Genomic DNA, 14,950 nt, shown 5'->3' on the forward strand with positions numbered 1-14,950 from the left:
GTGGTGTCAGCCGCAAGGCGGTCTGGGGCTCCCCCTGCCCACTCCTGCTTCCCGCTCTCCCTTCTCCCACAGGGGTCAGACCTGCATTGCACGTGAGCGCTTTCCCTGCCCAATCCGGCTTCCTCCGCCGGTGTGACTCCCCAGCAAACCGACTGCAATCCTATCTCCATCTTGGCAACTGCACCCCAAAGGCCCTAAATTGACACAGTTGGGGTACACATGGCTCCAGCCCCCACCCAGCCCCTGCTAAAGCGCCAAAAAAAGGAAGAAATACCAGAGAGTGAGAAACATTGTGCTGTATTTAAAGGTTTACAAATAATAAATTAATGCTTTTCAAATTAAAAAAAATACAGTAGTTATATACATAACTTAATTTTAGAAATATCAAAAATTTAATCTGTGGTCCTTTGGGGATATGAGGCCCTCCTTCCCTCCCACCCACGAGCAGGCCCTGCCAGACATCAGCTCTGGGAAGCTCTCCAAGGTCACCCCAGGCTGCACTGGGGGCTCTGTCTGCGCTCCCATAGCATCCTAATCTCTGTCAACAGATTATGACCCTGTCCTTTTCACCCCCCATCTCTGCCTCTACCCCAACTCAGCAGTGAGAGGCTGGAGACCTCAGTAAATGGCTTTGGGTCAGTCAGTGGATGACTGACTCAGGCATAAGTCCCCAAAAGGACCCCATAAAAGACCCATCTCTACAGTGTTCCTGCAGGTTTACAAAACGCTCCGGACTAGAGACCAGGTGTTTCCTTTCAGTCTGGAGTGAACGTGGAGGTGGAGGAAGGGTGCTGCTCTGAGGTCCTGTTACAACCCCTTCTCAAGCCCTGGGACCCAGGGGCACTGCCAGGGCCCCTCACAGCGGGCGGGAGAGATCACATCCATCTTCTGCTCTGCTTCTCTCCAGGGGAGAAGACCTCTCGGTTACTGGTGAAGACAAGAGGCCCGGCAGCCCCATCTGTTGGGATGGACCGTGAGCCAGCCCCACCCAGCTGGGCGACAAGGCTGGTCCTCTGGCCGCCAGGCTCTGGGGCGGGATCACCAGCCAGGGACCCGGGGCTGACCAGGGCTCCAAGAGCTGGCACCAATCTTCTCTGGGAGCTTCGAGCGAGGCAAGGGCTTTGGTTTCTCTCTCTGGTTCAAGTCCTGGGGGAGATCTTCCAAGGAAGAGATCTCCAAGTCACTCTCATCTTCAGAAAGCTGCAGGGAGGGGAGGGGGAGAAGAAAATGCATCTGACAAGGGAGGATGGACGTGCAGGACAGACATGGGGACAAAATGCAGATTTGGAAGAAAGCAGGAGGGGGATGCTTCTCCTCCTGCCTTCTCATTTCCCTGAGAACCTGCTTCAGAGACCTGGGGTCACAGCAATGCAAACACCCCTGAAATTCCACTGGCCACACCAAGGCAAGCTCCTTGGAGAGGCCTGTAGCAGACCAGGTCGCTCTTGTTGTAATTTAAACTTTGTCCAGAATTTTTAACTGCCCACAGTGATGGATCTGGAAGCCTAGAGCCTCAACTTCTCCAAATTCCTGAGCTGATGCACCAGGGGCTAACACGTCCACCCCACCTGCCACAGACTTCTTGTCTAGGGGCTGGGAAACACTCTGACCATAGGAGAATGAGGGGAACTCAAAGTGCCAGGAATCTTTCGGCCTGGAAAGGGTCTGGGCTGGGGCCAACTGAGGAGCCCAGAGTGGGCCAAGGTCCCAGGCTGTCCTGGAACCAGAGCCACTGTCACCACCACCCCACCCCCCCCGCAGAGCTCTCAGTGCCCAGGCCATTTGCCTGGAACGTAAGGCCAACCAATCAGAAACCACCAGGGCCCGGGCGGCGAGCAGCACCTCAACCTGCTTAGGGCTGTCGGTGTTCTTTCACAACATGGGAAAAAAAGGGATGAATACTTTTAAAATCATGTAGACTCATTACTCGCAAACACACATGGGCTGCATAATAAACCAAAACATATTATGTAGTACAAGGTAGGTATTTGGGGTTGGGGGAGTATGCTAGGGAGAACCAAAAAGTGATGGCCCACTCCTTCTGAATTTTAGGGCAATAGCACCCCAGGATGCACCTTTTTGATTGAGAAAGGAGTGTAAAGTAACAAGAGCTCGAAATGTTTCTGCCTAAGACAGCAACAGGAGTATGGAAGTTGTTCCCTGATGGGGGGCGGGCAGCAAGGAGGACGGCCTGACGGGAATGGTCTGGGAGGCTGAGCATCTGAGTTCTAGATCTGCTGGCAGCTGGAGCCTGAGAGAGGCAAGGCCGTCAAGACATTCTTAGTGATGAGGAATGGCCTTGAATATTTAGTCTAAATATCCCCATTGTGCGTTGTGGCCTACTCGGATGTGCTGTGTGTTGCTACTCCAACACCCCACCCTGTGAAGCTATCTGCTCTGCACACAGCCTTGCGCTGGGGTCCTCGGGGCACGACGGAAGGGGGAGGGGTTGGCTGTGGGATGAGGCGGAGCCGGAAGACAGCAGCTACTGCAGGAAGCCAGACACAGAGCTGGGTCCGGGCTCTATCAGAGGCAGGAAGTGGGAGCGTGAGTGGCCCGGAGACACAACCCACTGAGCGGTTGTTCATATAATGAAACAACAAGCATTGGAAAGTGGCCAGCCCTCTACCCGTGCAAGGGCAGAGGGGACAGTGAGGTCACCCGCAGGGTCACACTAGGGCCCAGGCTGACGCTCGCTGGACTCTCCCTCAGCCCCCACCCCAGGCCCCCAAACTCAGAGCTGGCTCTGTAGGGAATTGCAGGGCAGCCTCCAAGGTCCTACAGCCTACCTGGGGCTTCCCTCCTGGCACAGCAGCCCTCTGTGGCCCGGCATTGGGCTTAGAGAACAGACTGACCTCTCCAGCAGGCTTCTTGGCCGAAGGCTCCAGCTGCTTCTCATGATTTCTGACCATCGACCGCACCAGTGTTCCTGGAAGGCAACCAGGGGGAAAAGCCCAGAGTCTGAATGCATCATCCTTATGGGTCACATCCAGGCTCTGGTGTGGATAAAGGGAGCATGGAAAAGGGTCAGGAGGAAGAAGGAAGGGCAAAAACAGTAAAAGAGGGGCAAAGAGAGAGAGGCCCAGGCCGGCGTGTGCTTGGAACATCCTGTAAGTGTACTGTGCACTTAAGGACACGGCCGGGTACCCAGGCTTAGGAAGCTGCCCTTCCCTCTCAACGGGAGGCCGGGAGGAATCCCTGCTCAGTTGGTACCTGAACTGCAAGACTAACGTGCAGTTCCTCCTCCAACACCTTCACAGAGAAACGAAGAAATATCATCAATATAAATTCGCACAGGAGGGCTGCGGGCCAGACACGCTTTCTGTGAACTCCATGCAAGAAGGGGGCTAAGCAGTGACTACGTTATCAATGGACTCTGGTGACGTGGGAGAGCAAGGTGGATGTCCAGACCTCAGGACTGGCCAAGAAGCAGGGAGCTGGCCACGGACTTCCAGGATTCAAACATCTGGGGCCTGAACAGAGGTCTGGAGCTACGACAGCCCTCAGCTCATTGATTCATTCAAAAACTGTTTATTAAGGACCTAATGTGTACCTCGTCCCTCATTACCCATCTTGTCCGGAAACCTCATTTTACATCAAAGGAACCGAAACCCTTCACACAAGCACACGCAGGGAGCAAGTGACAGAGGCTGAAGCGTGTCGGAGGACTCCAGACTCCCGGTTCCTAGATGTTTACACCCTATCATCTCGCCTGGCAGGTCGTCGGTACTTCTCCAGAGATCTGGTTCTGGTGGTCGATAGACTGGCAGGCTTGGAACACACTGTAGACAAGATGAAGTACCGCAGAATCCACGGACACTGTGGACGTGGCAGATAGAGCTGGGCTTACACCCCAGCGCTTCCACTTACTGACTTTGGAAAGACAAAAGTTCCATATTCTTTCATCTTTGGCTAGCAAATGCAAGTGAAGCCAGAAGCTACAAGCCTCTTAACATTTTTATAAGAAAACCTTCCTCTCCTGAGGAAGCCAGCCCACCTGAGCCCTTGCCAGGCATCCGGGCGCTCCCCTCCGAGGTCTCGGTGTCAGACCAGCCCCAGTCATCCTGCGGCCGGGGCCCCAGCCTCAAGGGAACTCTCGGGGGCTGGAGGGACGCATGAGAGCCAGCATCTGCCTGCGAGTCCTCTTCAGAACTGAACGGGGGCGTACTGCTGAGGAAGAGAAGAGACGGGCGGTGTGTGGGCCGGGAGGAAGACGTGCAACGCCACACTTCACCACTTGCAAGCTTGTCTGGCTTGCCCAGAGCCAGCCCTGCTCCCTGCCTGGGCCCAGACGCCAGCCAGGAGTCATCTGGAGAGTGGCAGACCACACCAGCTCCGTCAGCAGATGAAGACCCAGCCCCTCCAGCGTGGCCACCGAGGCTTGGGGACAGGTGAGTAAGGGGAGGGGAGGTGTGTCCTGGCTGGGAGCAAAGGACCCCGGTCTCTTCATGGGAGCTAGGGCTGGACCGCACCCGAGGCCCTTCCTGTTCACTTCTGCCTCTGCCCCTCCCCTGTCTGCAGAAGCCTGTGGGGGGCCCAGGACAGGGCGGGAGCCACACCACAGACCCCGGGGAGAGCGCAGAGCCCGGCTCACCTCAGCCCGGGCCCCAGGGAAGCCGGGGTGCTGGAGGGCCCAGGCGCTCTGGAGCCAGGAGTAGGGGTGGACCCCTGAGCCAGGCCCGGGCCGTGGCTGTCGCGGCTCTGAAGAGGTGACACGGGGGACTCTGCCGGCTTGGATGACTGTGCCACGTGCAGGGTCCTGGCCTTTGGCTGGGCCTCTTTGGTGACCAGTGTGCTCTGCTGGCTTTTGACTAGAAACACAGGTAAGAGTGAGTTTCGGAGCATACCCATCTGGGCCCTCGAGCCCGAGAGGATGCAGAAAGAGCCTCCACACACGGGAAATGGGCAAGTCACTCTGTGCAGAGTACCGTAATAATCACAGCAGATTTAATAACTTCCCCCACCACAAGCGTCCTGCTGCTGGCCAGACCTGGGGCCGGGACCCGCGGTTTCATCAGTGACCAAGACAGCAGCTGGTGTTCCAGGGTCATGGCATCGTTTCGGGAGACCCGCGGGAGGCAGCAGGTCTGAAGAGGGTCCAACATGTCTGCAGCTCCCCCGACACAATCCTAGAAGCTGGCCTCGCCAAGGCCACCTACTCCCCTCTCCACCCAACCCAAGCGGCTGCTGCTGGAGTGCAGGCAGCCCTGCAGGAAGGCCCTGCTGCCACCAGAGGGCGTGGGTGGACCACCTGGGCCAGCGAGATCCACACACCCACCTCCCAGAACTCAGCTTGTGCAGGAGTGCTTAAGGCAGGCAATTAGATACAGCCCCTCCAGCTCGCGAATCACAAGGGGTGGGCAGTAATGCAGGATTGGCAGTTTTTTATGGGAAGAGAAGAGAAGAGAAAGTGCATCACAGGGAGTCCGAGTAAGTACTGTTTCATCAAACTCTTACACGTGTGGACTGAGCCACAGCATAAAATGCATTTCTTACTGTAGTTCGAAGTTCGAAAAGACGTTCAAAATGCACAGCTCTCGGAAAATGCATTTACACAGAAGTGGGGTTTCTAGGAAAGCGTAAACTGAAAGGAGGGTGAACTTGCTGAGGGAAAATAACAACAGCTACAGTTACTATGCACAGACCAAGCTAAGCACTTTACATCCAACATCCATTTAGCCCCAGACAGGCTTCCAGGGATTCAGGAACTTGCTCAAGACCCACGATTCCACGGAAGTCAGCAGCAGATGCAAACCCAGGTCGTCAGTCACCCCAAATCTAGGGCTCTTGCCACTGCCTTGGCTGCATCCCGCAGCTTTGCCCCAAAACAAAAGAGGCATACTCTGAGCAGAGACGGGAGGTGAGCTTTCGTACAGCACTCACGGGGCCTAGAAAGAGAACACGTGGGTGCAGAGCTGGAAGGAGGCCTACGAAATGCCGAGAGGACAGCGCTCACCTCACCGGTCAGTGACGGGCCCTGGGGAAGGGAGGACCCAAGGCCAGGGAAGTGGAGACAGAAGGTGGGGGCCAGGGGAGGCTCCCACTCCAGGCTTTGGGACCAAGCACTGGAGGGGAGGGGAGCACCTCGAAGAGCAAGAAAACTTTCTCTTCTTTTGGAAACCAGGACCCAGAGGGGGCTTCCATTCACCCTCCCTCGGGGCCCGTCCCCTCTCCTCCGAGCGGCCCCAGCCCGTGCTTGGCCCTGTCACATCACCTAGTCCTGGCTGGTTTCCAGCTGAGGGAGCAGGCCCCGGCCCAGGTCAACCTCAGCAAATACTGCACTCAATTAAACAAATTAGGAATGAATGAGCATTTGAGGCAGAGGGTTATGTGAAAGGCAGGTTAGCAACCAGGACAGATACCCTTCACCCTGAGATTTCTGTACAAGACTAAAAACTATCCTTTCCTTAGAGCTTTTAAGGCCAGAAGTTTAAACCAAATATGACAGAGTTACCCAGATCATCGACACAATTTTTACCATATTCTCAAAGCAACTGTCCTGTTCTCTATTTAACATTTTTATATAAAATGACACTTTTAAACATAAAGTACCCACTTCATACTTATGCAAGTAATAATTTCCATGAGCTCTCAGGATTGCCATGCTAGTAATATTTTTCCAATGTACATGAAGAAAAATAAAGATTAAATCTTAAAATTATTGATGCACGTACCAACTAAAATCAACCCTCATAGCCCCCAGAGGTGTGTGGACCACACTCTGGAAACTTCCTTTGCATACAGAGCTCAGGTTGGGGCCTGCCTGGACACAAGGAGACAGCAGAAGTGACGTTCCTCTGGCTGCACACGTCCATGACCGAAAGGAGCTGGGGCATCACCCGGCCTGTGGATCTGGATCTAGAGGTGGGGACTCCTGAGCCAAAGAACACAGTTGCCTCGCTCCCTGCGCGCCCTGAGGACAGAGCGCGGAGGGTCCTCGCCCACATACTTCAGCCCTCCACAAGACCCACAGGGCCTTTCCTTGTCACAAATTCCAGGGACAAAGCAGCGGCTGGACCCGGCCCAGGGGACGTCTGAGTTCTGAGGACTTGTCCGCCTGCCAAACTGGCCCAACCGCTGCCCCAGAGCCGAGTATTCACTTGATGGATCCTTGCCTCCACCTGCAGCCGCTGTGCTGACAGGCCTGGTTTATAGAGCCACAAACAGAATGGGCTGCTCTCTGTCGCGGCAAAGCTCAACTTGTGGTCCAAGCAAGTAAAACAGTGCAGAGCGAAGCTGCTGAAGGGGGCAGCGCGTCGGAGCAGGGCCAGCTCAGGGCTGAAGCACAGCTCTGGTCCTCGTTCTCCTCTGCTTCCCTGAGGGACTCTGGTGCCCACCCCACCCCATCCACAGACTCTGTTTTTCCAACAGAAGACTTTTGGACTCAGCCACCTGGGAGGACCCTATCGTCTGGCCCTTCAGAGCAAAGCCCTGGATGTGGACGGGGGGATTACGCACCCCCTTATACGCAAACAAGCCTGCACCCTCGCAGGTCACAGCCCCGAGCAAGCCCACTCGTCAGCTCACCTGGAGCCTCGCCGTCTGGCTGGGACACCGGGGCCCTGTTCCACTGTCTCTCCTCCTTCACTCTGCTGCTGGCTTCCTTGATGAGCTTCTCCCTCAGACTCAGAAATTCAGAAAACCTCCCCGCCTTTTGCTCCCGCTGGGCTCGCAGGAGGGACTCCAGGTGTCGGAGGGTGTGAGCAGGGATTCCCTTTGCATCCTAGAAGACACAGAGGTTCCCTCTGGAGGTGGGCTCCCCTTCTCCTTCCCTAAGCCTCTCAAAGCTGCTGCTGGCCTGGGAGTGACTGGGATCAGTGCCGGTGCTTCTGGGAGAGGAGCTGAGCATTACAGCAGGGCGAGCAGGCTGCTGAAAGCAAGGTGGGCTAGGACGCGGGGGCCCCAGCAAAGCACACACAGCAGGATGGTGCCAAGGGGCTGCGCACCAGTCCATCGACATCAAGCATACAGGCTCAGGTGGGACATGCCTCTCCACCACTCGACCGAATCCTACAGTGGGGAGACCATGGCTTGCTGCTTTTTGTACCCCCAGGCACTATCCTTATGCTGGACACATTGTTCTCCATGGCTAACAAGGTTTGAAAACATCAACTGCAAAAAAACAAAGCCAGGCACCCTTCCAAAACCTACTGGAACTTGCTTGGGCTTTTGACATCCACCTGGAGCCCATGAGAAATCATTTAAGATTAGAAAGAAATGGTTTAATCAAGTCTGAACGTAAGGCCAGAGTTAGATTGAGCAGTAGTTGAAAACAGTCAGTGACTAGGGGGCCTCCTTGCTAAATTAAACCTAGGGGTCTGGGGGTTTTTTTCTTATTTTATTCTATACACATAGTATTCTCAATGATGTGATGCTCAGCTGCTTTGATAACAAGGTGTGTTTTTTAATAATAGATGTCACTGGGCTTCCCCGGTGGCACAGTGGTTGAGAATCCACCTGCCAATGCAGGGGACACGGGTTTGAGCCCTGGTCTGGGAAGGTCCCACATGCCGCGGAGCAACTAATAAGCTCATGCACCGCCGCAGCTACTGAGCCTGCGCTCTAGAGCCCGTGAGCCACAACTGCTGAGCCCGCGAGCCACAACTACTGAGCCCACGTGCCACAACTACTGAATCCCGCGCACCTAGAGCCCGTGCTCCGCAACAAGAGAAGCCACCGCAATGAGAAGCCCGCGCACTGCAGCTAGAGAAAGCCCGCATACAGCAATGAAGACCCAACGCAGCCAAAAATAATGCCTTTCATGATAATATGCATACTCTGGTTGAACACGGGCAGGTAGGGACAACGGTGTTCAAATGCTAATTTGTACCAGCGTGTTCAGAGCCTGCTCCACTCACTGCCACCTGCTCAGTGGGCATGGCCACGTGTGCCACCGATGATGGACACTTCACCCAAGGGGCCCCTCCAAAGGCCACACTGAGCCAATTAAATTCCCTCTGTCAGAAACAGAGACACAGTCCTTTGGGGCACATATAGTCCCTTTGTCCAGGAGAAGATGGAACATCTTGTTTGATAGTTCCACTGAGACTCTATCCAATTGGAGAGGAGTAATCTGTCAAAGTAATATCCACATATTGTCCACCATCACACCTGTACCTTCAAGCTAAGGCACATCCCCTTATTATTCATTCCTATAGCATCCAATACCTCTCTTGCAGAGTATTTCTCACAATGGTAAGTTATTAAATTTCTGGACAATCACTGTTTAATACCTGAGTTCCCTACCATTTGTAAACTCCATGAAAAAAATTGTCAGTTCTGTCTAATTCATCACTGTATTCTCAGCATATAGTACACTACTTAGCACAACGGTGCTCAATAAATATTTGTTGAATATGTGAACAACAACAACAAAATAGAGACGCAGAAGAAAGTAGCCAATGAGTGGAGAGCACGGAGAAGTCAGGACACAGGGTGACATCTCAGGAAGCCATTGGAGGAAACAGAGAAGAGACCACAGTGCCAGCTGTGCAGGTTTATATTCCTGGATACCAAAGGTGCCCCACTGGAACAAATAAGATGAACAAGCTTACAATGTAAAGAACAATCGACCCTTTGTCGGTTTAAGAATGCCCTGTGTCTAAACGGTAGGTACCGGCCCTGCCACAGTGGCCCTGGAACTCACTCGCTTTATCCCCATGCTTTCCAGCTTCTCCTCCAGGGTGTCCTCCAGGACTGGCCTGAACTGCTTCAGCAAGGTGGGGTTTCGACTGAGAGCTGCCAGCAGCTTCTGCTGTCCACTGCGGGAGTCCTCCAGCTCTGCAGCACAAGACAACCACCGAGGTCAGCCTGGGTGCCCGAAACCTCTACTCCCAAAGCCACACGGCACCCAGCCAGGGATCCTGGTCTCCAGCCTGTGCACCCAGGGCCACCAATCCCCTCTGAGTGTCCATCCCCGGGTCCTTCTCCTCCTGGGAACCACTGCTGCAGACCCCCTACCCACCTTCAGGATCCTCATCCCCTGCCGGTCTGGACCTCCAAGATCTGGCTCAGTCCTGTCCCAGGTTAACTGAGAGATCTCAGGCTTTTGACTCACACTTGAGTCCTGACAGCAGTTTGTTCCCTGGGCTCTGGTATTCGCGCCCCACCCCCCCACCCCAGTTTTACTGAGATATAATTGACATACAGCACTGTGTAAGTTTAAGATGTACAACATAGTGATTTGGCTTACATGCATGATGTATGTATACATATACATATGGTGGACCGATAGCTCCCTGCTCCCCTTGGGCTTACTGCCTAAATCAGGGGTTCTCCCTCCAATTGTATACATCAGAATTGCCTGGGTTTAAAGTGCACATTCCCTGGCCCCATCCTCCAGAGAGTCTGATGCCATAGGTCTGGGGAAGGGCCCTGGAATCTGCATTTTAACTTCCCCAGATGATTCTGATAGAGATGAGCCACAGACTGCACCTTGAGAAATACCGACCCAGAGGGTAACAAAATAAGCAATTACAATAAAATGTGATAACTGCTACAAAGGGGCCATCCCGGGTGAGTCAGGGAAGGCCTCCCAGAAGTGCTCTTCAGGTCCAATGCCGGGGGCCACTGTGGTTACAGAAGGACCAGCCTTTTGATTCACTCAGTAGACTTTTACTGACAAGTAATATGGAGCTTGAACAGGCCAGTGCTGAGGACTAAAGAAAACCCTCAAGGAGCTCACAGTCAAGGCGATGACCTTAACCCTGGCTGCTTATCTGAATCACCTGGGCTCCATCCCAAGCTAATTATATCAGAATCTCAGAGGGTGGGCCCCAGGCCTTAAGATCTGTTTGTGAAACTCCCCAGACCTAACAAGAGCCACGCCTGAGAACCAGCTGTTCTAGAGCAGCGGTTCTCAAAGTGTGAGCCACGGCATCGGCACCACCTGTCACTTATTAGAAACGCAGATTCTCAGATCCCAGTCCAACCTACTGAATCAAAATTTCTGGAGGTAGATCCCAGCAATCTGTGTTTTAACAAGCCCCCCACTGCCCCTCAGGGTTGACGCTCTTCCATAAAGTTTGCACAGGGCATGAGCCCCAATTTTGGCTGCATGTTGAAATCACCTGTGGAGCTTTAAGTACTCCTGATGCCTGGGACGCCCCTCACCGTGTGCTGTGATTTAGGTAGCAGGGGACTGGCATGGTCCTCCAGAGAGCTGCAAGCAGCCTGGGAGATTCTTAGTGTGCAGCCAGTTGCAGAGAGCCGCGGGCCCCGCAGCGGTCCTCAAACTAGAGCAAGCCCCAGAATGCCCTGGAGGGAGGGTGCAGACAGCGATGGCTGGGCCCTGCCCCAGAAGTTCTGATTCGGTCTGTGTGGCACGGGGCCGAGAATTTGAAACTTTTGCATTTCTAACAAGTTCCCAAGGGATGCTGCTCTGCTGGTCTGGGACTAGGAGAAGCAGACGAGCAAGTGAAGAGGCACAGCACAGCCTGACAAAGGTCTGGGTCCTGCCTGCAGCAGGACGGGGCATGGAGGGGGCGGGGAGAGGTCTCCCTAACTCGCCCTTCTCAGCCTCCTCCTCCTCGAACTCTACGCCCCCGCTGGAGGATTTGGTTCATCCCCACTCTGGACCTTGTGTTACTCAAGGTTACATGGAATTCTAATTTTTGCTACTATAACCCAAGGTTAAACGCACTGGGTGGGGAGGGAGGTAGCACAGGACTGATTAGGTAAATTTTGGTTCATCCATCCAATGGAATACTGCGAAGTCCTGAAAAATTAATGCAGCAGCTCTATATAAAGGGATTGGAAATGACTTCCCAAATACGTTGTTAAGCAATAACCACAGAAAAATATGTATACTGTGCTCCCGTTTAGGAAAAAGCAAAAGAATGCATACATCTATGTGCCTGTGTTTGCACCAAGTATCTCTGGAAAGATGCGTGACAAACCATTAACGATGGAATCTCTGGGCGGGGACTGGATGGCCCGGCAGGAGGGAGACCTACTTCTTACAAAGTAAGAAGCAAAAAAAAAAGCAAAAAAAAGCAAAAAGATGGCCCTTTTGCTTTTCTTTCCTTCTCCCTTCCTTCCTTTCTTTTTTTTTTTTTTTTTTTTTTTTGGTCAAAAGCATAGATTACTGTCTCAAAAGTAAACTATTACTTTAAAAAACAAAATAAAACACCCCCCGATGAACTCTTTGGTGACACCAATAAAACCCTTTCCTGGGTGCATCTGTTGGGTCGCTCTGGGATTGTCACATCACAGCCTGGCTGGGCAGGCAGGCCTGGTCAGCAGGTTGGCTGTGAGCTCTCTGATCTTTCCTGGGAGCTCCTTCTCCCTGACCCTCTCAGGAGAGTCTATTTTTTTCACTTCTCCTTTGCATTCCCCGGAAACATCTGGTTGAGAGCTCGGCCAACGGAGTGAATAAAAGCAGCAGGGACCCCGGGCTCTGCAGAGGGCGCCAAGGAGGATTCCTGCACATCAGTTAGGTCCTGTGTGATCTGTCTGCAGCACGCTCGCCACGCAGAATAGAACCGCAGAGGTCATTTTAAGCCAACGCAGGGAGGCTGCCTCCACTGCTCTGGGTAGTACCAGGCAAGCGGTGGGGCAGGCACCAGGGACAGGCTATGCAGCAGACACCGCACCGAATCCTGACTCCACCACCTGCTGGCTCTGTGACTCTGGGAAAGTCACTGACCCTCTCTGAGCCTGGGTGAACCAGCAGGCTGCACGTTAGTACCTGCGTGTAATGTGCCTGGCAAGCACAGAGTGCTTAAGAAATATTTATTTCATGTCCCTAGTTCCCTTGCCCCAGCCTCAGGTAGCCAGATCCAGTTAAGTAGGGACAAACTAAACAATGAAGAGGGAGGCCCCCAGGGAAGAAGATGGAGCCTCACCTTCCTCGGAAGAGTCCTTCTCCGTGTCCACAGGCTTCGGGCCCTTGCGGATCCCTGAGGAGAGGAGGAGCAGTTAGTGTCTCCAATGCCCGGGACCCCCTCCCCGCCTTAGAGGAAAGCACGGGGCAGCGTGTGAGTGCTGGCCAGACACAGCAAGCCCTCGAGTCAGTTCTCTAGCAGAGAGAGGCAGGAGGGAGCAGCGGCCACAACCATGGACCCTGGAGGCAGAAAGATCAGAGTCCTCGTTCCAGCTCTGCCCCCCCAACTAGCTGCACGCGACACGGTAAGTCCTTGAACTTCTCTAAGCCTCGGGCTCCTCATCCAGAAAGTGAGGACAATAATACCCGCCCCACGTTAAATCACGGGGACAATGGATTTGAAGTCCATGGCACACAGCTCCTATTAACGGCACACACCCCAGCCCCAGCACCCAGGAGATCAAGGCCATAGGAATAGTGCCTCTCTGAACTGGTTGCGAGGCTGGGGAAGAAATGTCTAGCCTCGAGGCAGGGGATGGGGGAGATGTGTGGGTCTGCAAGGAGAGGCAGAAGGGAAGCTACAGGCATAGGGCAGGGGAGGCGGGGTGGAGTAGGAAGGGCCAGGTTTCATAAGCAGGAGCGGTCCCCTGTAGGTTACTGTCGCCCTTTAGACGCCAGCGCCTGTGTCCGTCAGACACACACAAGCACGCACACCAGCACGCCGGAGTACCCAAGAGCCGGAGGGCGTACACTCCAGACAGGCCACATTCACACAGATTCGCAGAGATTTGGGGTCAACTCGCTGCACGCTGGAAACAAGGTAAAGTTGGATGGAACTGAATCACAGGCATGGTGAATTAGAAAGAGCCTGTTCGGGAGCCCTGCCTGCTCCATCCTTCACTGCCCCCAAGATCCTCCCTCCCCGCTCCCACCTCATGTCTCCACCGTCCTACAGAGAAGAGCAGGCCAGGCAAGAAACCCTGCCAGCTGCATGGAACGCCTTCAGCACAAACCTGGGCTGGAGCCCTGTCTGTCCCAGAAACAAACGTCTTCTCACCCTCCCCCACCCAGCCAGAGAGCCTGACGCTACAGGTCTCTGAGCTGCTGCCACCAGCCTCGTCCTATACATTGACTGGTGGGGGACAAGAGACAGGAGAGGCCAAGACGATAGCCACGATTGTTACAAACCGCCCCCTACAGACTTACCCTCCACCTTCCTGAGAGACATGGTCTGGATCTGCAAAGATGTGGAACAGAGCAGGTTACAGCCAGCAGGGGACTCTGCTGTGAGCGGTGGCTCTGCCTAGTTCTGTGAAGAAGGGACGGCCAGTGTTCCCATGCCAACCACTGGGAACTGGAGGGAGCTCAGAGTACTCTGCCCCAGCCCCGCAATGGCACCAAGGGTGAACAGCAGCACCCAAGATGGCACCATGCTCCACTTTCCCTTGGTGAGGAGACAAAAATGCCCCTCTTCAGAGAGGGACTGTGGTTTGAAGGGCAGGAGCCCCATGCAAGCAGAGGGGGGCAGACACACAGGCAGTACTGTCGGTATAATTGGTGGAAATCAGCCAGGGCAAGGGAGGCTCCCCTCCTGCGATGTGGGCATCTGAGCTGAGTGCCCCCTGGGAGGGAGGAGGCATGATGTGGACAGTCACCGACTCTCTGCTCAACCCCTCTTTTCCAGGAAGCGCTTCTTCTTCCTCCTCCACATAGCTGCAGACAGGACAGCCCCTTGTGGCAACGAGTCCCCCACACCACAGCCAGGTTTGGGCAGAGAATTCTGGACTGGTAACATGGGAATTCAAGAGCTCTTGCCAGCCAACTGGTTTGAGTTTTGGTTGTCACTGTTTATTTGTTTGCTTGTTTGTTTGCTTGCCATGTAGGGCAGACATGGAGTGGAAGCTGACCTTCAGAGTAAAAGAAAAAATCGAAGCAGATACAGAGAAAGGAACAGAGACACACAGCAGAGGAAAACTCCTGACTACACTCATGTCTCTGGTCCCAGTTTACTCCTAGACTTGGCTGCACCCCTGCCTCGAGCTCTCTGAGACACCTTGTCTACCCTTATGACAAATCCCCTCTTCTGCTTAGGCTTGGGTTGTTTTTCATTACCTACTGATGAATGAC

At 54.0% G+C, this 14,950-nt stretch overlaps 1 protein-coding gene across 12 annotated transcripts in view; it reads right to left on the bottom strand.

Annotated features, from left to right (window-relative positions):
• Nucleotides 1-334: 334 nt before the first annotated feature.
• Nucleotides 335-14,950, bottom strand: part of DZIP1L (DAZ interacting zinc finger protein 1 like) — a 46,142-nt gene continuing 31,526 nt past the window's right edge. For 7 of the 12 annotated variants that reach the window (XM_036851307.1, XM_036851304.1, XM_036851308.1 and 4 more), the window contains 8 exons: nt 14,030-14,060; nt 12,846-12,899; nt 9,647-9,780; nt 7,528-7,723; nt 4,595-4,811; nt 3,998-4,170; nt 2,790-2,929; nt 335-1,200 (listed from right to left, as the gene is read on the bottom strand). In XM_036851307.1, coding sequence (XP_036707202.1) covers nt 1,039-1,200; nt 2,790-2,929; nt 3,998-4,170; nt 4,595-4,811; nt 7,528-7,723; nt 9,647-9,780; nt 12,846-12,899; nt 14,030-14,060 — 1,107 coding nt within the window. In that variant the 3' untranslated portion in view covers nt 335-1,038. The remainder of the gene's footprint in view (nt 1,201-2,789; nt 2,930-3,997; nt 4,171-4,594; nt 4,812-7,527; nt 7,724-9,646; nt 9,781-12,845; nt 12,900-14,029; nt 14,061-14,950) is intronic. The other 5 variants (XM_036851300.1, XM_036851302.1, XM_036851310.1 and 2 more) reach the window with 3 other exon arrangements.

Source organism: Balaenoptera musculus, chromosome 4 (assembly GCF_009873245.2).
Source record: "Balaenoptera musculus isolate JJ_BM4_2016_0621 chromosome 4, mBalMus1.pri.v3, whole genome shotgun sequence".
In the NCBI taxonomy this organism is placed as follows: domain Eukaryota; kingdom Metazoa; phylum Chordata; class Mammalia; order Artiodactyla; family Balaenopteridae; genus Balaenoptera; species Balaenoptera musculus.